Source organism: Ceratotherium simum, chromosome 19, assembly GCF_057802395.1.
Source record: "Ceratotherium simum simum isolate JZ-2026a chromosome 19, ASM5780239v1, whole genome shotgun sequence".
Taxonomy (NCBI): Eukaryota; Metazoa; Chordata; class Mammalia; order Perissodactyla; family Rhinocerotidae; genus Ceratotherium; species Ceratotherium simum.
The window spans coordinates 43,168,465-43,193,611 of NC_141918.1; the positions used below are offsets into that span (position 1 = coordinate 43,168,465).

At 38.7% G+C, this 25,147-nt stretch overlaps 1 protein-coding gene and 1 long non-coding RNA gene across 4 annotated transcripts in view; both read left to right on the top strand.

Annotated features, from left to right (window-relative positions):
* Window positions 1-22,797, top strand: part of PKIB (cAMP-dependent protein kinase inhibitor beta) — a 101,788-nt gene extending 78,991 nt beyond the window's left edge. For all 3 annotated transcript variants that reach the window (XM_087444044.1, XM_087444043.1, XM_014781196.2), the window contains 2 exons: window positions 14,058-14,234; window positions 21,992-22,797. In XM_087444044.1, coding sequence (XP_087300170.1) covers window positions 14,066-14,234; window positions 21,992-22,059 — 237 coding nt within the window. In that variant the 5' untranslated portion in view covers window positions 14,058-14,065 and the 3' untranslated portion in view covers window positions 22,060-22,797. The remainder of the gene's footprint in view (window positions 1-14,057; window positions 14,235-21,991) is intronic.
* Window positions 1-25,147, top strand: part of LOC147914543 (uncharacterized) — a 487,630-nt gene that overhangs the window by 146,020 nt on the left and 316,463 nt on the right. The window lies entirely within an intron of this gene.

Sequence of the window (25,147 nt, forward strand, 5' to 3'; positions counted from 1 at the left end):
TACCACACATAGCCCAAGCCTGCCAGCAATTAGCAGTTCTGTCTCAGGCAGCCTTTGCCATATCACAGAACCAGTTAAATTACTCAAGAGCATTTAATTAAAGCTGATCAGGTGTCCTCAGTCATAGTTGGGCATGTCATGTGGTTTGTGACACCAATGATTTTTATTGCCTGCTATTCACCCTGTTGGTGTGGGAGAGATTCTTGCCCTGGGGATATGGAGATGGCTAAACACACAACACTTGACACTGGATAGATGAAATCCACAGCAGTTTATTAGTCACAAATATTCATAGTTCAGGGATAAGGACACCATAGACCCTGCAGGGCCACATGGGGATTGTACTCAGGAACAGAGCGAACAACCAAGGGCTATAGGAGGCAGACTTTATAGTAACAAAAGATTGTGGTACCTCCTAGTTCCCACTAGAATATGATTGCCTGTTTGAATAATTCCACAGGCTGGCAAGAAACTGAAAACTGCTACTCAGGAATAAGCAGAAATTATGCCTTCCCTATGATAAGGAGGGTTATTTGGGTAGGGTACCTTATCCCTGGGAGCAGAATGGGAAGGAAAACTTATGATTAAGCCATTTGAAGTCCTCCCAGTTTTACCAGATGTCAGGGCAGCATGTAATATGGAGCCTTAATTTTAGGTCTTACACCACAGGGAGGAATGAATCCTGTGGATGATCATGAATTGGTTGGAAATTTACCCTAGAGAGAATAAATTTTAACATGGAAGTGAATGATTTTGCTTTGAATCACAAGACTGTTTTCTGCTGTGAAGCAAAAATGAAGATCTGTGAGTTAAAATAAGTTCTGTTAAAGAATAATGCAATTACATTGTTGCACATCTGTTTTTTGTGACTGAGTGAGATAGATATCTTATTATTGCTTGGATAAGAAGTTATTGAACCTTCACCAGAACTTCCTTTTCTGGCACTATGGAAGACTTAATGTTCGTTAAAAAGCCATAGTATACAGTGTGCTAAAATGTACGATATAATATTTTCAAAACTCTTTTGAAATGAATGTCCATATTGGCAAATAAGTAAGAGAATACTTTATAAGCCCAGAACAATGAGAAATCACAAACCTAGAGGCAGGTGACTGCTATACCCAGAGGCTTCCTTGGGTTCCCTAGTGACTTATAGCTTATGTTTTAAAGAGCTGTGTTCTTGGAGCAATGGAAGAAACTTAAGACTCACTTAAGGTGGGAAATCAGATTGGGTCCCCAGCATAAAGTTTAGACTGCTGAAAAATGACATGTTCAGTCAAAGGGTAATGTGGCAAAACCCCAGCCTTAAAGGAAGACAGTAAGGATATTTGTCAATTTTGGCCCTGCCTTGGATGGAAAAGAGGAAAAACGTTCTCCTGATCATTTATTAGCAAAAGTGGAAGCTTGCACATTTGCAAATGTGTAGTCCTTGTAGTCTGAAAAATTGCATGCTGCAAATTTAAAGCTAGCCAATTTGGTAGTGCCCCTAGACACCCAGTAGAGGCAAATTTAGAGCCTATGTAGAGGAAAATACTTTAACTCAGGTCTTAGGTAATTCCAAAGAAAAGTTTTTAAAAACATGAGCTCACAACCAAAAATCATAAAACATGCAAGGAAATAAGCCACTATGAGAAAGATTCTACAGAAACAATTAACAACAGAATCAGACTACAAAGAATTCAGATATTGGAATTATTTATACAGAATTTTTAAATATATTTGAATTTTTGAATATATTTGAAAAGAATAAATGAGAGTATTTAAATTATGTATGACTAAGGAATAAGATACTATAAACCAATGAGGCAGACTTGAAAAATAGCCAAACAGATTGTCTAGAAATGAAAAATAAAATATTTAGGGCTGGCCCTGTGGCATAGCAGTTAAGTGAGCACACTCTGCTGCTGGTGGGGCCTAGGTTCAGATCCCAGGTGCGCTCTGAGGCACTACTTGTCATGCTACGCTGTGGTGGCGTCCCATATAAAGTGGAGGAAGATGGGCACAGATGTTAGCCCAGGGCCAGTCTTCCTCAGCAAAAAGAGGAGGATTGGCATGGATGTTAGCTCAGGGCTGATCTTCCTCATAAAAACAAAAAAATTAGAAATTAAAACTTGCTGTATAGCTTATGCAGCAGATTAGACAGACATGAAGAAAGAACTAGTGAACTGGAAGATAAATCTGAAGACATTCTGCAGAATGCAGCACAGAAAGACAGAGATGCAAAAATATGAAAGAAAAGTTGGGAGACATGATCAGTAGAATGAGAGTGTCTATCTCACCTGTCTAATTGGAATTCTCAAGGAAATAATAGAGAAAGGATGAAAAACAATATCCAAAGAGATAATACCTGAGAATTTTTCAGAATTGATGAAAGTCTCAAATTCATGAATCCTAACAAATTCTAGAAAAGATAAACAGAAAGGTACCTAGGCACCTTGTAATGACATTTCAGAACACCAAAGAGAGAAATCTTCAAAATAAGCCAGACAACAAAAGGCTCTCCACACACCAAAACAATGACAATTATGCCGCCAGTGTGTTAGTCAAAGTTCTCCAGAGAAACAGAACCAATAGGATATATAAACCAATTCTGTATAACAGACAATTTTTATTTATTTATTTACTTATTTTTTCCCCCAAAGCCCCAGTAGATAGTTGTATGTCATAGCTGCACATCCTTCTAGTTGCTGTATGTGGGACGCGGCCTCAGCATGGCCGGAGAAGCGGTGAGTCGGTGCGCGCCCAGGATCCGAACCCGGGCCGCCAGCAGCGGAGCCCGTGCACTTAACCACTAAGCCACGGGGCTGACCCCTATAACAGATAAATATATATCTATTAGATCTATCTGTAATATATATATATTATATAGATACAGATAATTATCTATATAAGAGATATATATTTAATAGATATATATCAATGGATATATCTGTATATATCTAAATTGATAGATATATATTTATCTATTATGAGGTATTGGCTCATGCTATTATAGAGACTAAGAAATCCCAAGATCTGCAGTCAGCCAGAAGGAGACCCAGGAGAGCCGATGGTATAGTTCCATTCCAAGTGTGAAGACCTAAGAAGCAGGATAGCTGATAGTGTGAGCTCTAACTAAGGAAGGGTTTGTGAAGGATTTCAGTCTTTAGCCGTGTTTCTTACTTTCACCATTGCATTTGGCTTTTTGACTATGCATATTTTACATAGTTGGTATACACTCGGAAATGTTAGCTTTCTAGAGAATTTTCTTTTTACAAAACTTTCTTTTTTTTTTTTTTGTGAGAAAGATCAGCCCTGAGCTAGCATCCATGCTAATCTTCCTCTTTTCGCTGAGGAAGACCGGCTCTGAGCTAACATCTGTTGCCAATCCTCCTCCTTTTTTTTTTTTTCCCCAAAGCCCCAGCAGATAGTTGTATGTCATAGTTGCAGATTCTTCTAGTTGCTGTATGTGGGACGTGGCCTCAGCATGGCCAGAGAAGTGGTGCATTGGTGCGCGCCCGGGATCCAAACCCGGGCCGCCAGTAGCGGAGCTCGCGCACTTAACTGCTAAGCCACGGGGCCGGCCCTACAAAACTTTCATTAAAAATTTACAGATAGGTGGGAGGACGAAAGGGGTAAAAGGGAACTTGTGTACGGTGATGGATGGCAATTAGTCTTTGGGTGGTGAACACGATGTAGTCTACACAGAAATCGAAGTATAATGATGTAGACCCAAAATTTATATAATGTTATAAATCGATGTTACCTCAATAATAAAAAAACACTAGAGGTATCTCGGCCGAGAGAGATTGTATTTTTAAGATATAATACAATGATATCAAATAAGTATTATCTAGCTTTGAAATACACACATGTAAGATATGTATTTGATATGCTTGCGTGTGTGAGCACTGAAAAAATTCTGGAAGGATATACACCAGAATTATAACAGTGCCGTCATCAGATAATGGGATATAAGGCAATTTGTTTTTTCTTCTTTATGTCTTTCAGAATTGTCATTTTTTCCCAGCAATGAGCATATATTTTCATATACAAAAAGAAAAGAATTGACTTTGAAAAGAAAAATGGAAAGATAATTATTTCATTTAGTAAACGAATTGCATAGAGTGCCTACTGAGTGAGTGCTAGGCAGAGCTTTTAGTGCTCTGAAAACATCCATGAAACAGCCTGCAAAACCTTTGCTTTTAGGGAGGGGGACAGACAGGAACCAATGAGTGCAATCACAGTAAGATCTAACATATGTCAAAGCTACCAAGTGCTAGGGAAAAGTAGAGCAAAGTACAGAGGATCAGGAGCTACAGGGGGACACCATTTTAAATGGTGGTCAGGGCAAGCCTATTGGGAAAGCAGAGTTCTCTCGCATATTGTGTGACCCTTCTTTCCCCGCCGTATTATGTCATTACGTTATTAACTCAGATGAAGAACTGTTTCTCAGGCATCATGAGGAGATTGAGACTTTCAATGCCATTGTAACTATTCAAGAAACACTTAAACATGGTTTGTTGTTGAAAGTAAATGAAAAGTGCTTATCTGGAACAGATGTTGCAGAGAGGTGTGTGTGTGTGTGTATCTGTGTGTGTGTGGCAGGCAGGGAGATTGTAAATGATTTTTTTTAGTGATTTTTTAAAACTCTTTTTAGTTTTTAAACACCACGTTTCTGGCAATGTCTCTGTGTTAATCTCTTTTGTCTTTATAACTCACCACATTAGAAGTTGTCTCTAGAGCCACATCAACACCATAGCTTAACAGAATAATTTATATTTATAATGATAATCTATTATAGTTCCTGTAAGTTAATATGACTAATTTCTAAACAAATTTCATTTCTGTAGCTGTTAACCAAGCACATTTATATCCATTAGTTTGTTTGATTCCACGGTAGCAGAATAGGTAATATTAATCCTACTTTTGATAAATGTGGAAACTTAATTAACAGAGAAGTTAAATGTCTTGCTGGAAAATGCAAATCTATTAGAAGGCAATGCAGGATTCAACTTCAGGAATGTTCACCTAAAAGGGTGACCAAACTTTCCATTGCTCCTTATGGACTGCTTAACAAACATGAGGACTAAATTTAAGGGCAGTCGTCCTAACAGTATGTTAATGTAGTTCAGTAATGTTGTCATTGCTCAAAGCTCTGCTTGAAATGATTTTTGAAATAATTTGAAATAATTTTCTTCTGAACATATGGGCAAATCTAAATTACTTAAGGAGGCTTTGAAAAGAACCTAAATTCGTTCTTAGTACAAAAAGATGGGTGATCAAATGGGATATACAGTTTTTAATTAAAAACAGTTTACTATAAAATATAACGTATTTTAAATATCGTATTATTCTACCATCATATTATATATGAGTATAAAGTGAGTTGCACTGATGGAGTCACAAAAATATTTTGAGAGCTGGAATAAACATATAGCTTCCTAAAGTAATTGCTTGGATGGATATGATACACATTTAATGTATAAATTTTGATATGTTAGTAAGAATAGTTCTATTAGTTTGTATCACACTGCATTTTTCCTTTTGAAGACAGGTAAATATATAAGTTATAGAAGTTTCTGAAACGGAAGCATGCAATTAAGGTGTCTGTGCTTAAGCTGTTGCTTTAAGTTACCTTTACCTTGGAAGAGTAATTACGGGACTATTTTTTGTCATAGATGTATCACTTTCAATAGTAATCATAGGCAGAGAAAATGAGTCTAGAGGATAAAGGGTTTAATTTTTCCCCTTGTCAAGAATAGAAATGGTAAAGGAGATTCACTTGAATAAGTTAAAAGTATAGGATCTGGTCTATTTAAAGTGTCAGAGGACTCCATATTTGTAGAAGGGAAAGCTGATGAATTGTGTGTAGCTGACTTCAGGTTGGCAAGTCTGTTCACAGTTTGTTTATGAATCCCTTCCAGAGAGGGCCAGTGGCTGAAGAGTATAACTATCCAGATGCCCTGGATGAGGGTCAGTCTGTAAGAGTTTTTGCGTTAACTACTGCTCTGCGTATGGCAATTGATGTTGCCCACACCTGCAAGGCATTGTATTTGCCGCTGGTCTACAGCCTGCCTCCAAAGCTAGTTTAATGTTAACATAACAAATTCATTTTAATATTGAATATTTGAACTTTTAGTCTTTATTGAGAATGCTAATAATTAAAAGCACCTTTACTGACTATGCTTGCCTACTAATAATTTGTAGGTATCAGGTATTGATTCAAGGTTTGTTAATTGAATTTATTAGGCAACTATGTTCAGTCCATGTACCAGGCAGAGGGATACAAAGCCATTTCTACTGTGACCACATTGGTCAGAGTTAACTTCCCCTTCTTTCCTTCCTGCTGATGTCATCAAAAGTCACTTGACATTTTAAAACAACCGTCTCATTAAAAGGGGAACTGACTTCTCAAGTCTTGCATTTAGACCCTCCTGCACGGATAGGCTGTGTTCCCTCTGAGATGAGACGAGTGCAAGCAGATCTTATGAACCTCAAAATTGTATCATTTTCCTACTAGTGCAAATTCAGTTCTCAGGCTTTTGTGAGCTTGGAGAGTCTTTGTGCCCCTTTTGAAATCTAGGAACACTTTGTGTCCAAAAGCAGTTGGAAGAGGGCCAAGATGAGAAGTGGATAGTCTGTGAGCAGCCTCTCGCTGGAATCTGCTCACTCATTCTCTGGGGCCCCACTCAAATACTGTGTTCCGTGTGCAGCCAGGCCCATTTTCTCCTTTGGAATTACCCACTCCCTCCTCTGTGCATGTGGGGAGCTGCCCGGCATGCAGCTTTCCCAGCTCCCCAGCTGAGGCAGGTCCTTACTCATTATGGCAAGTCCCACAGTAACTAGCACTGTGATTTGCACAGAGTTGGTGCTAAATAAATACTTTTTGAATTGAATCCAAATGCTTTTTTTTTTTTTTGTCAGGAAGATCGGCCCTGAGCTGACTTCCATGCCAATCCTCCTCTTTTTGCTGAGGAAGACTGGCCCTGGGCTAACATTTGTGCCCATCTTCCTCCACTTTATATGGGATGCCGCCACAGCATGGCTTGACAAGCGGTGCCTCGGTGTGCACCCGGGATCCGAACCTGGGCCGCCAGCAGTGGAGCGCGCGCACTTAACAGCTACGCCACAGGGCCGGTCCCAAATGCTTTTTTAAGCAGGCTCTAGGACCTTAATAACATAAGAATACAACTATATTTGATTCACTGATTGGAAAGGATAATGTGAGAAATAAATGAGAATGAAGGAGTACAGGCAGGATTTGAGGTAAGGTGGGAAAAAAAGAATGAGAATGGTTCCTTCTAGTCTATGCCAAATCCTCTCGATTCTGATCACTCAGAAAAATAGAAATAAAAAGGTGGGAGGTGAAAGGCCAAACCTATGTAAGAGGTAGGTAGGAGGCATGCTCTGCTATGGCTTATACCCACTGAGTATTATGCTCATCTAAAGGAGAACTGAAAATATCACTCTGTGTCCTGGATACCACCCACCACACACACACACACACACACACACACACACGTACACACACACCACTCAAGGTAACTAATAAAAAGGGAAACCTGTTTTGGAGAGGAGCAGGAGGAATTATGATAATGGCAGAAAGGGTACTGTCTGAACTTGGGAAAGACTGACACACACCTGCTGTGTTATGTTAATGCATCACGTAAGTATCTGGATCTGGAAGCTTGGACTATATGGTCCTTTCAAATTTAAAATCCCATAATAATGGGAATAGTTTAGTGGTCCTTTTGGGAAGCTGCAAGGGGTTGGGAGGAGCCTTATGGCAAAAGAACTCCCTACCATCCTTTATGAAGGGTGTATATTGAATAATTTTTCTGGCAGGAAACTAAAGAGAGTAGTAGGCTGTCAAGTTAAATGTGACCACCACACTCAAGGGGGCTAGATGGTTTATTGAGGTTAGTTTTGTTTTTATCTGTATCCACATCAGTCCATATTATTATTATTCTAAGGGACCCTATCTTAGTATAACAAGTGTCCTTGTGCCAGCAAGGTATTCAGATTTGTTCATTACTTTACCTGGAAGATTATGGGAAAATAAATTTGACTTTGCATTTTGAATTTTGTAAGTTTAAGCTATCAAAAATTCTCTTTGGGGGGCTGGCCCCGTGGCGTAGCAGCTAGGCGCGCAAGCTCCTTTGCTGGCGGCCGGGGTTCGGATCCCGGGCGCGCACGGATGCACCACACGCCAAGCCAAACTGTGGCGGTGTCCCATATAAAGTGGAGGAAGATGGGCACAGATATTAGCCCAGGGCCAGTCTTCCTCAGCAAAAAAGGGGAGGATTGGCATAGGATGTTAGCTCAGGGCTGATCTTCCTCACAAAAAAAAAAAAATTCTCTTTGGTAAAAATAGCTTCCGTGTGCCTACCAATATATTTTGAGAGGTCTGTTTATATCATTACCAATCATGAAAAAAATGTATGTGTTAACAGATAAAAGGTAGAATTAGAATTCCCTTTGGCTTATACTTGAGACATGGAAGTGCCATAGGTGGAGGAATTTAAAAAAGAAGAAGGTCTCCATGTTAAAAAAAATAATTTTTATATACATATACACTTCGTGTAAGCTCTGTTTAGCCTAAATTGGTCTTGATACTTGGGTGAATAGGAGATGTGTTAAAGGACTCACATTTTAGAGGTGGATACTTATACTTTATTTGCAAAGAATAGGATTTGAGGTCAAGAAAGGCAGCTGAAAAGATAAGAATGTGTTTCATTTCACCAGACTGTGGGTTCCTCTTTGTAGGTTATGGGCCTAGCAGAGGGCCTGACACAATAATTTAGTAGGAGCTCCATAAATGTTGACTGGATGAATAAATATTTGTTTTTGTTGGTCCACAGTAAGAGGCAATCGTTATAGTTCTTTCACCTTGTTTGGAAGAGGTTTGTATGTTCCAATACAAGAAATCATACAAAATCATGATCTGTAAGCAGAGAATTAAAGAAATCTAGCGTAAGGTATTAAGATACTGAAAGCTGGAGAGACACGAATGAGGCATTTAGTTATCAGCTGAGACAGTGCATGTCTCTCTCTAACCCTTTCTCTCTGTCTTTAGGCCAGGAAAAGCACTGACTTTCCAAAATGCATGTTCTTCCTTCTTTGTTAATTTAGTGTATTTTCAGATTGCCTGACTCATACCCTCAGAGAACTGATTTGGTGGGTAAGAAGTTTATTTCAAGTCTTACATGCAGAATTGAGTAGTGGTTTCACTCTGGCAGTTAGGGTGAGTGATATGGATCCAGAGATCCATATCTTGAAGCGCAGTCTGCGCTTCAAGTAAGGAAGCTTGAGAAAAGAATGAATGTGAGCTAAGAGGATGGACTGTCTCAGTGGGGAGGGAAAGAGGTTGCAAAACTTCTAATTGTTTATAGTTATGCTTATAACATCCTAACGTGCTTATTTCTTTTTTAAGATTTTATTTATTTATTTTTTCCCCCAAAGCCACAGCAGATAGTTGCATGTCATAGCTGCACATCCCTCCAGTTGCTGCACGTGGGACGCGGCCCCAGCATGGCCGGAGAAGCGGTGCGTCGGTGCACGCCCGGGATCCGAACCCGGGCCGCCAGCAGCGGAGCGCGCGCACTCAACCGCCAAGCCACCGGGCCGGCCCCTAACGTGCTTATTTCTTAGCAGGCTCTTTTGAGCCCATTGGGAGCTTATTAGTGATTTTTTATATATATTTATGTTTCTCCAGTGCTCCATTTAGTTTGAACATCTTTGTCCTCTTTGGTTGTGCTGGTGTTGCATTTTCAATACTTTGGAGACTGCAGAGATGCTGGCATGTGTGTGTCCATATGACTGTGTAATGGTCTTTTATTAAGGCAGCCTGAAGATTGTGTATTTTCAATAGAGACGGAAGTGTGTCCCGGGTGATGCAAATCGCATTACCTTGCTGTGGGCATGTAAGGACTTCTGCGGAATCTCCAAATGTCCATGTGGTTTTGGCTCCTCTAAGCAGCCACAGTGGACAAAGCAGAACTCATCCTGATTCCTCTGCTAATTCTGTAGAAGAAAAAAAGGAAGAGTTGCTAGTGAGTCAGCTGCCTTGGTTAGCAAACATGAACATAATTAGCTTTTTAAGCCCAGAAAATTAAAAGAACCTGGGAGTCAATCTCTCTTGTTTTTCTTTGTAGTGTTTCCTCATCTTTGTATGTGTTATATAATTTTTAAATGTCACAAAGCATTCGAAGAGAGCAATTCTCTCTCTCTCTATATATATATGTATACATACATATACATATATACATATATATACATACATATACATATATACATATATATACATACACACACCATCCCTTTGGAAAAAAATCAAGCATATGCAGATTGCATAGGACAATAACAACAAAGTAAGGTGGCTATTTGGGGGAGAGAGGGGCTTTCACTTAAAGATATGCTATTTTTGGTTAAATTGTCAAAATGTTTCTTTTACAGTCTTTCTGTGCTAAAATATCTGTGTATTTATAATTTTGCAAGGCGATTGTGTTTCAATTCTTTTAAATTACAGAGGTAATATATGCTCATTATTACAAGTTAAAATATGTAAAGGTGTACCAAAAAATGGTTAACATTCTCCTTGTTCTCTCTTACATTCCCAAGTAGGATTTTTATTCTTTTTACAAAGTTATCACATTATATTCATTACCTTTCCCTCTTTTTCCCCTATACTGTAAATATGACTTTTAAAACTTGCTTTATTTCACAGTGTATCATGAACACATCTCCATAGGTAGATCTAACTGGATTTAACACAGTCTTTATGATAGCTGTACAATGTTCCATCATATAATATATATAGTTTATTCAACCATTCTTTTTCTTATGGGCTTTCAGGTTATTTCCAATGCTGCAATAAATCTCCTTGCCAGGGAATTAAAAGAGCCCAGTTAAGAATCAGTCTGTGGTTGAAGTGCTCCCGCCAGCAATCTCTAAGTCATCAACATTCTGTCAGGAAGATCAGATGACTTTTCCCAGTAGAAAGCTCCCTCTCCCCGCTGCCCTTTGAGGCTGCGCTAGGTGAATGGTCTGTCTTGTGGCAGAGCATGACCCCCTGGTCACTCAGCATTAGTGGCAGGCTCTGAAAGAAAGATGGTGCTGGGAGAGCGCTGGGAAAGACTGAGGAAAGCTCCAGAGGAAAACAGCCTGTGGCTTGGCCTTCCTGCATATCCAGTTCTGCTTTTGATCTTAAAATGGTTGTTAATGAGTATAACTTTGACAAACTTTTAGATAGTTTTGTGATGATCTTGTTTTCTAGTACCGATCGACAGAGAAGGGCTAATTTAGATAGCCTGTGCCTGAAATAATAATATAAAGGCAAAAGCAAAAAATCCCAAAATAGCAGCCAGCAGCAAAGAAATGTTGAAATAAACTTGGAGCCCAGAATTTCTTCTTCCATGTTAATGGCCTACTCGACAGACCACCATTTGGAAGTTCTCTTTCAATATACAAATTCTAACTCAATACTCTTTTAATATATCCCATCTTGCTAAAAAAGTTTACCCATCATGTTTAAAATATATAGCATTTAAGTATTTAAAATAACATGCCTTAATATTTGTATATCCATTGTTATCTTCAGTTTTAAGCTTTTAGACTATCAGCCAGTGATAATCAAGGTCTTTGTGGAGCTGCTTCTCCAAGCTTAGCATAGTTAACTTACTTGCAGTTACACAGAAATAAACACTTGATCACAGCCATGGCTTCTGATGTGATATTAATTGGCTGAGGACAGAGTGAAGGTCTGCAAATGGGATCTGTTTCCAAACTAGTGTCAGGTACTTCTCACAAGCTGTAGAGAAGAGCTCTTTCACTGAGATGCATGTATCATGGGGGGCTCACAAGATAACCAAACATTAAAGCCAGAGAGGAACACCTGTGAAACGGCGCGGACTCTTCCTCTCTCTCTGTCTTTCAAACACACACACATGCACAAACAATTATGTGTGTGTGCACGTGTGTGTGTGTATAATTTTCCCTATTTAAAAAAGTAATGAAGGGCAGAAACTATTGTGTGCCCTAATATAAGTAGCTATTGTGTGGCTGTCTATGCGTATCACAGGGATTTGAAGAGGTAATTTTGTGGTAATCCATGTCATCTTGCGTTCAGAGGATCTTAAACTGGATATGCATCCTTGAGTGCTAGATTAGCAGCTGTGCAACTTTCACAGGTTAGTTACCTAACCTCCCTGAGCCCCAGTTTTCCACATCCACATGGTGAGGGTTATTCCTCACTACCTCATAGGATTATTGGAGGTTTAAATGAGATAATAGATAATGAAAGTGTTCATGCAATGTCAAATAAATTCTGGTTTCCCTCTTTTTTGAAAACTCAAGAAGTCTGCCAGTAGGAAGATGTTTCTTGTTAGGATTAAAAGGGATACATAGGAGGGTGGTAAAGTAAATAAAACTTAATGAGATGTGAACACTGATGTCAATAATTAAACATATGGTTTTATAGTTACAAAGAGTTTCTATATACTTTAATCTCATTAATTCTTTTCAAGAATCCTGTGAATCAGTCAGGCTAATTTTTTATATTCATTATATAGGGGAGGAACTGTGACTCAGAGAAATTAAGTGGATTAACCAGTATCGCCTTGCAAGCCTGTAATGGAGTGAAGTTCTTTTTGACTAATAGTCCGGTGCTCTTTGCATTACTCTGTGCTGTCTGTTGATGCCAGACAGTCAGTACATATTAAACATAAGTCTAATTGATTGGAAAATGGTGTCTGAAAAATCTAGCATTGTTCTCAAATTTTCTATGGTTCATGGAAAGATAAGGGTATGTGAGAAAGTAACCTAGACCACTCCTGAACTCCTGAGGCCCACTAGGCTCAGTGTGCATTTCTTGGGTGCTGTGGACCAAAGGAGTTGCATTTCTGATATCAGATGCACCATGTTTTGTGACCATTTCGCTTCATTTTTAGCATTTCCAGAATTGAAGTTAAGCAGTTGGAAAGGGCTCCCTTCCAACTATAGTGGAAAGTTTGGTTTGCTCTGTGTAGGCCAAGGTTCACCCATTTCTGCCCTCGAGTACCACAGATGATTGTCTCCATCCCTGGGTTGATACTCAGTACGTTCTATGTTATGATGTTATCTGTCGTTGCGTGTATCCTTTCCTTCTCCCCTCTGAGAGTGTAAGGCCCCTAAAAACAGAGAATGTATCATTCCTCTGTACTCTCAATGTCCAGCTGAGAGCCTAGCAATTAATAGGTTTTCCATAAATCCCGCTGCTGCTGCTGCTTTTGAGATAGTGTTCAGTGTTGACTTCTTAGGAAAGATTCATTAGAAGACATCATATGAAACAGGGTTAGTTTTAGAATAAGCAGTATCTGCTACCTCCCTCCCTGTATAGTGAATGATCTCTTGAGAATTCTCTCATGGAGAGAGACAATTGCTGGGAAGATAAAGGATGCTCAGGAAAGCACTAGTAATCACCACATCCACTTGAAGGCAAGAAAAGGTAAAACAGGTCCTACTCTCCTGAACATGAACATAAGCCTATTCAAAATTAGATCTGAGACCAGAATAGAGAGAAATATGCAGCTGTCACCGGGGAAAAAAGCCTGTGAGATAAAGTGGAATTTCTTATTTCTAAAGAGTTGGGAACAGAGTGTGTTTTGTTTGGTCCCTACAAATTATAGTGATTTGGTTTCAGCCTGAACAAGCTCTACAAGCAGATACTGGCAGGCAGAGCCTCTCCGGGAGTGGCCAGACGAGTCGGTTTTTATTTCCTCCAAGCCCTCGTGTGGCTGATCCAGCCAAAGAAAAGCAGAACAAAAGGCGAGAGATTACTGCACCCTGCAGCATCCAAGTGGCTCATTCCGCTCAGGGGTTATTTATAGCAGTCTGGCTCACACTGAGAACTTCCTGCTCTATTGAATGTGTGAATGTGCAAATGGAAGTTCCAGGACCGTAACAGTAGACAGAGGCGCAGGGTGTGATGAATTCTGAAGGCTGTTGTGTTTTTGATCTAGTCGTGCCTTTCAACCACCCTTGCGAACATTTACCTCTGATAGGCTCATCCTCTTCTTCATGTGCCGTTCTATTTGTAGATGTTGCTATGAGGACAGATTCCTCAAAAATGACTGATGTGGAGCCCGTGGTCAACAATTTTGCATCTTCCGCAAGGACAGGCCGCCGGAATGCTGTACCAGACATCCAGGGCTCAGCTGCGACAGGCGGAAGCTCAGAGCTGCCCCTCAAATTGGAGGCCCTCTCTATGAAGGAAGGTAACACACAAGATCCTCACAAAATCAGCAGCGCTTACCTCTTCTTTATCAATCCTTTCCTCTGGAACAGTGTCCCTTTTAACGAGTTAAAAGTGCTCTTTTGTTCTTACTTGTTTCCTAAAACCTCTCAGCTTTTATTTAAGGCTAAGTGGATTTCTGAAAGCTAACGATTTCATCTTTTTATCTCATGGTGTGTATGTGGAGACTGAACATTTGTTTCATCCTTGGCTATGTGTGGTCACGCACAGGGCTAGTGATTGGGAATACAAAGGTGGATAAATAGGATCCCTTCCCTCAATGAGCTTACAAAATGTATCGAAAAGCACTCAGAAATTAAATAATTTTTCTTCTGCTATCCATTGACGAATCACTTTGAAGGCTTCTGCTTCACTATAGCATTCTACAAGCCCTTCTACCTCTCCTGTCTAAGAAGAAGTTTATTATCAACTGGAGATGAGATCTTTAAGGTGAATATTTGTACAAAAGGCCATCATTCTTCAACCAGTAGAAAAAGTTGAATTAAGAAAAAAGGATAGCTGTCAAACCAATGAAGGGCAATCTTGGGTCTTTCTCCCCACTGCTTACATACAGTTCATAGAGCTTCCAGAGGTTAGTCTTCTGAAAATAAGTATAACAATACTCTCAATAAAGTATAAAAAGAGTCCCTTCATTTAAAAATATTCATACCGGTTAAAGATAACTTTAGTTCCAAGTCATTACCAAAATACCTATGCCCTGTGCCCCATTTTAGACTTCAAGGTGGACTCCAGTGTGTGTGTAGAAATTTATTCCTGGTGGCAATGAGGCAAGAGAGAGCTAGAAGCTTCTGCACATCTACCCATTCATGTGAATCCGAGAGGAGGGCTCTTGGTTCTTTGCCTCAGGAGGTTATTTATTACCTGATGAAGTTACAAATGTTCCTGGTTTGATCCCTATGAAATACATACATCCATGTAGGCCAGGACTGTGGCCAAATCCTGGAGTCCCATGGCTACTTCACGTTTTCCAGAGGTCATTGTGTTTCTCCTATAGGATACTACAAGTAATAGTAAAAAAATATACACATACGCACAAACTATTATAAGATGGAAGAAATAAAAACAAGAAAAGAAATAAAAACGTGTAATGTTTTTGGCCTTTTTATTTTAAAAATGTAATGTGATTATCAGAACATGATGTTGCTATTGGTGGGCCATCCTCAACTTTTAGGGTGGAGAAGATAGGTTACTTGCTAGTATAATAGGCCTATTTAAGTTTATATACCCTAAATATAATGCTTATTGACATTACTTAGTTAAGCAAAAGAGAACAAATGCACTGTAAGAGAGCTGTCTTCTCCATTTCATTTTGTTCACTAGATAGACCATTATCTGAAAGAATATTGTTCTTATTTTTGTAATTTCCTTTAAATCATTTTGAAATAGATCAAAGGTATTAAGTAAGAAACTCAAAATGTTAAAAGTGGATCAACATATAATACTAGATGTTAAAGAAGATGCAAAAGGCAATAAGTTTATATAGGTAGATGGCATAGACAATGCTTTATTAACAAAGCTATAAATAAGTGGCTTTAAGGCCTATCGTCTTTTTCATTAGTTAAGTACAAATATTATTGAGAATTTTAATATGAGTAGTTTCCAGTTGCTAGTAAAAATGGAAAGCTGTGGTCTACCTCAGGATTATGATTTCAATGTTTTTGTCATTTAAAAATACAAATTTTGGGAAAGATCTGCAGGTTTCCTTCAGATATATCCTCCTTTGTATTCATTTTTTGATATTCTTGGGTGGGGTGAAATCTAGGATCTCAAAAGTCTTGAATCCTACGTGAAATTAACCTGTCCAAAATTTGCCTAGTTCATAATCTGTCTTAATCTATCTCTTCTTAATTGATAACCATAGTAGGGAGGACAATGATGCCTATAACATATCAGCAAGAGGTGACAAAGGGTGACAGCCCAGGAAACTGTAAATGTCACAAAGGGCCTTTTCTTACGTCCCGCCATCATTAGCTATTCATTTGATCATTCATTCAATTTAGCATCCACTAAGTGCTAAGCATCATTCTAAAAACTAGCAGTATGGTGGTGAATAAGACAGTCATAAATTCTTGCTGTCATGGATCTTCTATTCCAATGGGAGAGTTAGATTATAAACAAGTAAGTATATAAGTCAACAGAGATATGTTCTACAAGAGAATTAAAATAGGATGTTATGGTAGAGAGTTATGGGGTGGCTACATTATATTGAGAAATTAGGGAAGCCCTAATTGAAATCTGAAAACTGACAATGATATGTTTTGAATAACAACTGAATGACCCAGGCACACACATCAGAGGTAAGAGCGTTCTTTGCAGAAGAAGCAGCTAGTCATAAGTTCTGAGAGTGGAACAAGATGAACATGGTCAAGAAACATAAAATCTGCTGCTGTGTCTTGAGGGCAGTGGGTGAGAGGGAGAGTGGTACAAGATGATGGAGAAATAAGCAAGGGCTAGATCTTGTAGATTAGCAAGGGCTTTAGAAACGTAGATGAATAAATAGAATTTTATTCTAAATGTGAGGATTTTCAGCAGGGGAGTGACATATATGTTTAAATGTTCATTCTCTCTGTTATGTGGAGAATAGATTGTCAAAGAGAAATAATGGAAATAGTTGAATGAAGAGGTGCAACCTCCATTAGGAAATCTTTTTAGGCCAAATTAAACGTTCAGACCCACGTGACCACGTGGGCACCAATCTACTCAGAAGTGTACGGGTTGAGAACACAGCAGGCCAGAAGGACAGCATCACAAAGTCATCTTCCAAGGGAGTCCTTGCAGCAATCCATATAGCAGTCCTGGGGCCTAGTCTCTGCCACCCACTCCTCACCACTAAGTGAGAACTCAGGTGCAAGGAGACAAGATCTGCATCAATGGAGGCAATGGATTAGAAGCCCCATGTCTATGGGAGCTAATACTTTGTAACAAGTCTTTGGACACTGCTTCCTAGCCTCCCTGCAAGAGACGTGCAGTTAGAAGAGTGTTGTGTCCAGGGAAGCCCAATGCTATGGTTTCTGACAAGGTATTTTTAGTTCCTATATAGTTTCTCTCTGTACAGGTGTATTTTACCACTTGGGTCATTTTTACCATAAGCTTAGTAACCAGACTGACATTCCACCTTAATCTGGTTTCCAGGGTAACAGAGCTAGAAAATTAAACTCAAGTCAAATATTCCTTAGAGAAGGGGAAAGGGTTTTGTTAACTTTTACCCCTGGGGACTGTTGCAGTAGTCACGTGAGAGATGGAAGTTTCAAATAGGTAGTAAAGATGGAGACGGGTAGATGGATTTGGGGTATATTCTATAGGCAGAATACATAGCGCTTGCTGATGAATTGGATGTGGCAGAAATGACTACAGATAATGAAGAAGAGAAATGGAGGATAATTCCTAGAGCAAGAGGGTAGATGGTGATGCCATATACTGAGAAGTGCCAGCCTGGATGAGGGGCAATTTTGAAAGTTAAAGGAGTGATTTCTGCTTCCTCCATTTTCCATTTGAGATGCCTATGAGATGCCTAGAACATCCAAATGGAGGTGTCGGTTAAGCAGTTGGATATATAGGTCTGGGGGAGCAGTAAAAGAAACATTCAGAGATGTACATTTTGGAATATTTGAATTTGTATTTTCAGAATCTTTTTTATATGATAGAGGAGAAAACAGCACAAATGAAATTACCCTGTAACTGACAAGCCACATGAGTAGACTTTTAATACATATGGAAATACAGAATGTAAGAAGGAGAGGGAACTTGAGCAAGTCCAGCCTTTCATAGATGTTACCGTAACTAAGCCCCAAGCAGGTTAGGTGACTTGCCCAAGCTCACAAAATTGGGTGATATTAGGATCTTTGGCTCCCAGGCCTTCATCTTTCTCATTATGCCAACTTTTATCAATGAAAATTTCATGGAAATTCTTCTGGATGTTAACATGTCACAGACAGAAAAGGGTGCTGTTGTCAAATAAGTTTGGAATTGCTGGTAAAAACATACCTGGCTTTTTACACTTCTCAGAATGTTTCCTTTATAAACAAGAACTTCTCAGAGCCTTTGTTACAAAGACTTTAACACACCCTTGTGTCTACAGCCCTCTAAGGATGGGAGATACAGCACTTCCTTCCCTCATTTATTTGGCCATCCTTGAAGAAGCATCTGATAGAATTATTGTTCTGCGAGGCACTCTGATTTTGTTGCACTGTACCTCGTGTTCTCACAAGGAGTGGAAAAAGCAATTGACACAAAAAAGAGAAGAACATGATAATGGAAGTAGAAAAATGTGGGGAAAAAAAGATTATTCTACCCAACGTATTTTAAACCTATATTAATTTAAAAGCATAATTCAGTAAATGGTTCAAGTGGTATGTTGCCTAAAGGATACATCATTGCATTCTGAACGTGGTGTTTATATAAAATAAACAAGTTACCACCCATGTATGTATAAAGACAATCATTTCAAAGCTATACTTCTGGACAACAGAATCAACCCAGATAATTTAGGAACCAGCATTTTCTTATTTTTCCAAAAGTTCTTATTAATTACGATCATGAAAATAAGATAAACAAGTGTTGAACAAAGCTTATTCACATTTGAAAGGAAATGGACAGGTTTGAAAGGGAAGTTTGATATTGTACACTCAGAGATTATGTTGAAGAAATATACTGAAAATGTATTCAATATTATATTGAAAACACCTGACAAGTGCAGAAGGCAGAAGAATAATAATAATGATAAATATCCTAGAAAGTGCCTAATATTATAAAGAAAATAATTTTTTGTTTGACTACTGTTTTCCTTTTATTAACATCACAGTACAAAGTTAGCAGCAATCATAACTTCTTTGAGTTTATTGTTTCCTTTTATCTCTAGTCATCTTTCAATGTATTTCTAAATATCCATTTTCATATTTTAAAGCAAAAAATGAGACTGGTATAGGAGGTGTTTGGAACCACATTTCGTATTTTGCTGATAGCCCTGAGCAAGATATGAGGTCATCAACAGATGCTCTCCTGCTAGTCTTCATCTAATCATTATCTTGAGTTTCTAGTTGATTTCTTAGCAAGAAAACTATTTAAGGGGCCTTCGTATCACCATCTCCTCTTTAGACCAACTTAGAGAAAGCATAGCTGACAGCTCTTCTCGGAAAGATCTAATGCTATGTGGGTAGCTTTCTTAGAACCTGTGGTAGCAAATGCTGCTTAAATCATTCTGGAAATAATTTAGTGCTTTGAGCACCATTTCCTACCGAACCTGCTTTCCTGAGGGAGTTGTTTCAGTAAGCACTTAATATAAGAACTTGCTATATTAATCAGAAGGCAACTGAGTGTGATTGCTAAGAGTCAAACCCTCTCTTGGTCCCAATTCTCCTTCAAGCTACTGTTTTGTCGCAAAACTGCTCAAAAGACTTATCTATTTTTCTGCCTCCAAATCCTTTGTCCATTTTTTCTCTAACCCTAGTAAGACACTCATCCCACCGCATCACCCCACTGCTATTTCAGGATCACAAATGATGTTGTCTCTGCTGAAATCTGTGGTGCATTCTTAGTCCTCACCTTACATGATCTCTTAGCGGTTTTATCATGATTGACTGTCCCTTCTTCCCCTCAAAACTTTTCTCCCGTTGGCTTCCAGGACATTCCACTCTCCTGCCTCACTGGCTGCTCCTCATGCTTTTGTTTCCTTATCTCCTGTATCTTTTAATGAATTGGATGGTACTAGAACTCAGTCTTTGGGCATCTTCTCTATCAACACTTGCTTTCTTGTGATATTACCCAATCTCACTCGGATAATGATCATCCTTCTGATAACTCACTGATTTGCTGTCTCCAGCCTGGAGCTCCTCTGAGCTTCACACTCATGTATTTAACTGCCTATTTGACATCTCTGCTTGGGTATCTAATAGGAATCTCAAACTTGATGGATGCTGAAGTGAACTCCAGATATTCTCCCTGAAACCTGCTCTTCCTGCGTCTTCGCCATCTTGGTGAATGGTGATTTCGTACATCCAGTTGCTAAAGCCAAAAATCTTGGAATCATCCTTGTCTCCCCTCTTTCTCTCAACTCTACATCTAATCCATCAGCAAATATTTTCAGCTCTACTTTCAAAACTGGTCCAGAAATCTGCCATTTTTTTTACCTAAGAGATCTAATCTCTTGGTACCAATCTGACCCTTTTTTCCCCTCATTTTTCTCCACACTGTCCCACCTGCAGTTCCTTCCTGCACGTTTCTGCCTTGGACTTTGCTGTTCCTTCTGCTTGGAATGCTCTTCTCTCTTTTATCCACATAGCTAGGAGATCCCTCCCTCACCTCCTCAGGTCTTTACTCACCTGTGCCTTCTCCGTGAGGCATCCCCAGCCAACTGTATCTAAAATTGCAACCTCCAGGCTCCAAGACTTCTTCACAATTCCTATTCTTTAATTTCCTCTGTAGCACTTATCACTTCTCACTTGCCACACATTTTACTTAGTTTATCGTCCATTTCCCTCACTAAAAGTTCCTTGAGAGCTGGAATATATGTTTTTTTCCCACTGCTTGATACATAATATATGCTTAATAAATATTTCATGAATGAAGGTTGAAGAATTGAATAGAGTTCATCAGATTTATCTTCAAAGATGCCATTGATGATGTTGGTAGGAGCAGTCATGGAGAAATAGTAGAGACTTAATAGTCTTATTTTTAAATGGAGACAACAAAAGATGATACATTTTAAAGGATAAAGGAAAAGACAATAAGTGGAAGAATTGCAGTTGAAAGAAGGCCTTTGTTTGTTAGATTGAAGACGGTAATGACTTGAGGAAATGAAGGAACCAAGAGAAAGAGGGAAAGTCAGATGAAATGGAGAGAGGGGGGTGATCATTAGAGTCAGCTTCTCGATGAGGCAGAAATGGATAGGATCCTGGTTCATGAAGGAATTAGACCTGGATGGTATAAGCAGCACCAGGGCCAGCTCCAGAGGAGTGTGACCAGTGCAGTTGCACAGGGATCTGGGCTCAGAAGAGACTCGCACTTGGTTTAAAGGTCTAATGTTGCCATCTTGAAATTTTCCATATTTTTTGAATAAGGCATGCTGTGTTTTCACTTTGCATTGGGCTCCAACAAATTATCTAGCCAGTCCTGAGGAGCACATCTTACATTGTACTAGGAGGGAGGGTGGAAGGAATCAGTGCAGACCACAGGAGTTTTAGAGATTTGGTGGCAGAAAGTTGAGGGAGCTCTTATCTGATGGCCTCAATTTTTGTTTCCTGTGAAGTAGAAAGTGAGATCATCTCCCAAGAGCAAGGGAGGTAGAAAGTGTGAGGAAACTGGAGAGAGTGTGATTCAGCATAGGGAGATTGGGAAGGGCGTGAACTATGGAGCCAGTCAGCCTGGGTCCAAATTGTGGCTCTGTTACTTACTGGCTCTGTGACTTTGAGCAAGTCACTTAACCTGTCTGTGCTTCGAAGGACTAATCTATAATTGGGGACTGTAATAATACCTTAGAAGATTGCCTGCCTCATAATAATTCTGGAGAATAGGAGAGAAAAGTAACTAGGAGAACATAGATTCCCCAACCTACTCATGTCTCTTTTCTTTGAGTAGTTTCCACATCTGAATGGAGGGCAAAGTGTGTCCTAATCAAGTAGAAAATGACTAGAGTGCATAAAGGAAAAACCAACTGTTTTATTCCAATATAATATGAAATGTATATCAATTTATTCTATGAATGAAAATTATTTATTGTTTTAGATGTGAAAAAGAAAGAGGAAGAAACAACACAAGATGAATTGGAAAAGCCCAAAAATGAAGAAAAATGAAGGCTTATAACCTATCAAGAGTGCTGAATTTCTGCACATTGGAAGACCTGGTGGCTCTGCTTTCCTGAGATGTTTGACCTATTAGTAACTATGGTAACACTGCAGCCCTCAGCAACATGTGTGTGTTAGATCATTTTGTTGTGATGCTACTCAGTTGGATTGCAACCATGATGTCCAACGTAGGTTATTAAAAGGCAGACCACTTGCGAATTGCACCCAAAGAAAAGGTTAAGAATGTATGGTCACTTAAATACATATCATTGTCTATAAACCCTACAAAATACACTGTTCTCTTTTGGATTTATTTAGCCAGATATATTTTTAATTCCATTTTTATGATAACGGGTAAACCATTTCTTGGTAAATATAAACCAAGCACCATTAATTTATAACTTTATGGAGTATGTGGGGAATTATGGTTTTTGGTGAAAAGGTATAATAGAAAAGTCAAGAACACGTGGATAGAGTGTAGTTGTCTCATCTTGGGCAATTTACATCATGTCTCTAAGTCTCAGTTTTTAACCCCAAGTACACCATTTTTTCCCCCAAACCCTAAGAAGATTTGGAAAAATAGTAAACGTGTGACAACCTAAACAGATCCAGGATGTTTTTGTCTGATATATTTTGCTTCTAGTCTATGCATACTGTGATTTTTCATGTGGACTCTTAAAATGCAAAATTTGCAACAAATTGTTTGTGGAAACATGCCTATTAAATGAATTTCACTATCCTCCTTAACTTTGATGTGTGTATGTGTGTGCATATATTTTTCTTTAATGTGAATTATACAGAACACCTTACTAGTTGCTTTACACTGTCTGTTCTTATTCTTATGGCTTTTGTGTATATATAACTAGTTCCTAAAATAATTTCCTCAGGAATGCAGACCTTAATTTTTATATCTTTCCTAAAGTAGTTAACATAACAGTAGGCACTTAAATATTTAGTGAATAATGTAGGTAGAAATAGCAAAGTACTTGCTTTTAATATATATTTAAGTATATATTTTAAAATGAACAAAACCCAAACCAAAGCTTTAGTAAATTTTTATTTAGTAGACATTTTAGGAAAATAATAGAATTCTGAATTTTAAAAAATTTGACTAATGAATTTATTTTCATTTTCAGATATATATGCACGCAGTTATACTTTATTTGATTGTGACTTAGGCCATGTCTGTATAGGTAATCAAATAAACTCTTCACTGTTAAAGAAACTTGTTACTGCCACAATCTTCTTCATTTTTTCCTCTAAAGTAGACCACGTGAAAAATGGTGATGCATTTTAAAGAAGGAAGCTGATAGTCTCTGCAGTATGAAGCACGTCCTACTTATTATTTCATTGACAGTTTACTTTTATGCCTAATATACACCAAAGGGGTAGATTTCAATGAACCAGATTGTTTTACGTTCTCAAATATTTATTTTTCTTTGTAAAATAATCAAAAGCAATAATTAGGTGTAGCACTAATTTCATATTCAATACAATGTATTATAGCCATTAAAATTATATTGCTGCGAGTTATTTAATGACATGATATTATATAATCAGTATAAAGAGGGGTTATATGGTTTTCACTGGGGGGAGTGGCGATTTTGGCCCCTAGAGGACATTTGGGAATGTCTGGAGATATTTTTGACTGCCACAACTAGGGGGCAGGGCTGGGGAGAGAAGGCGCTGCTGGCGTCTAGTGGGCAGAGGCCAGGGATGCTGCTAAGCGTCCTACTCCTGCAGGGCAGACCTCAGTAAAGAACTATCTTGTCCATGTGTCAGTAGACCTGAGGTTGAGAAACCCTGGAAGAGAGTTCAACTGTTAACCACATGGATTTTGGATTCAGATGCTCTAATCACAGCTGTGTGATCTTGGGCGGTTTACATCATCTCTAAGTCTCAGTTTTATCCTCTGTGGAATGGTATTAATAATAGTACATACTTTATGGGGCACGTGGAAGTAGTAAATGAGATTTTATATGTAAAACACTTGACTAATGCCTGGCAAAGAACAATTATTCAATAAATATTAGCTATCATCGTCACCATTTTTATTCAGATGCTTTTGCCATTATTCCCTGGTAGTGGAGGTGGTAGGCAGCTGGATTGCTTAACTTGGCTGTCTTCTGCCTTCCTCTGCGATTTCACAAACATCCCCAATTCTTGGTGCTGGGAGAAGACACTAGGATGGCGAATGACAGTTCATGGTAATTACCACATTAGTGCCAATTCAGTCATGCTAATGAGCTGCTGGTGGGTGATCTTACTCTTTAACAATGACTCCCCTCACTAATGTTTTATGACAGTTACCGCAACAAAACAGAATTTTGAGTCAGTATTTAAGTGAGTATCTTGTTCCGTGAAAATGTAAAAGAAAAAAAAGCAACATAGCTCTTGGCTTATAGTGTTATATGGTATTTCTCTCTCATTTAGAAGACCAGGAATGAAGCCATGTCCCTCCTCATTATTGCTAGTGATGACATATATTCCGAATGACGTATATCCTAAATCACTTATTCATCACAATGCACACATAAACGTCCCATGATATACATATTTATAAGTATTTTGTGTTACGCAAGGTATCAGGCTTGTTGAATATTTGCCAACAAAAGGATTTTTTTTGCTGAGAAGGAATCCAGACAAAGGAGAATGAGAGGTCAGTAGTAGTTTAAAAGACAAAATTGAATTCGCCCACCAAATTTTTTAAAAAATCAAGCTATTTTGGGGAACCTACAGTGTTTTTTAATAGCAGGTAGACACTTTCCACAAAGCTACCTAGGTGGGGCTGGTTCAAGAAAGTCTCCATGCCCATTTTTGCCACTGTCTTTTTACAAGCCTCTTGTTTTAGTCATTTTCATTTGTGGCAATTCCTCAAAGTGGACACTAGGTGGTGCTGGCATCACACTTCTTACTGACAAAATTTTTAGCAGGTTTCTTAAGGTTTCCAATTTGTTTTGATTTGTTTTGTTTTACCAATTCTGCTACATATGTTGGGCAGGATTATTGCAAGAACAAAGTAAAACAACAACAACAAACAAAAACTACAGTATTTCAAACACAATTTTTCTAAGAAACAGTTTAGAAAGGAGATTAT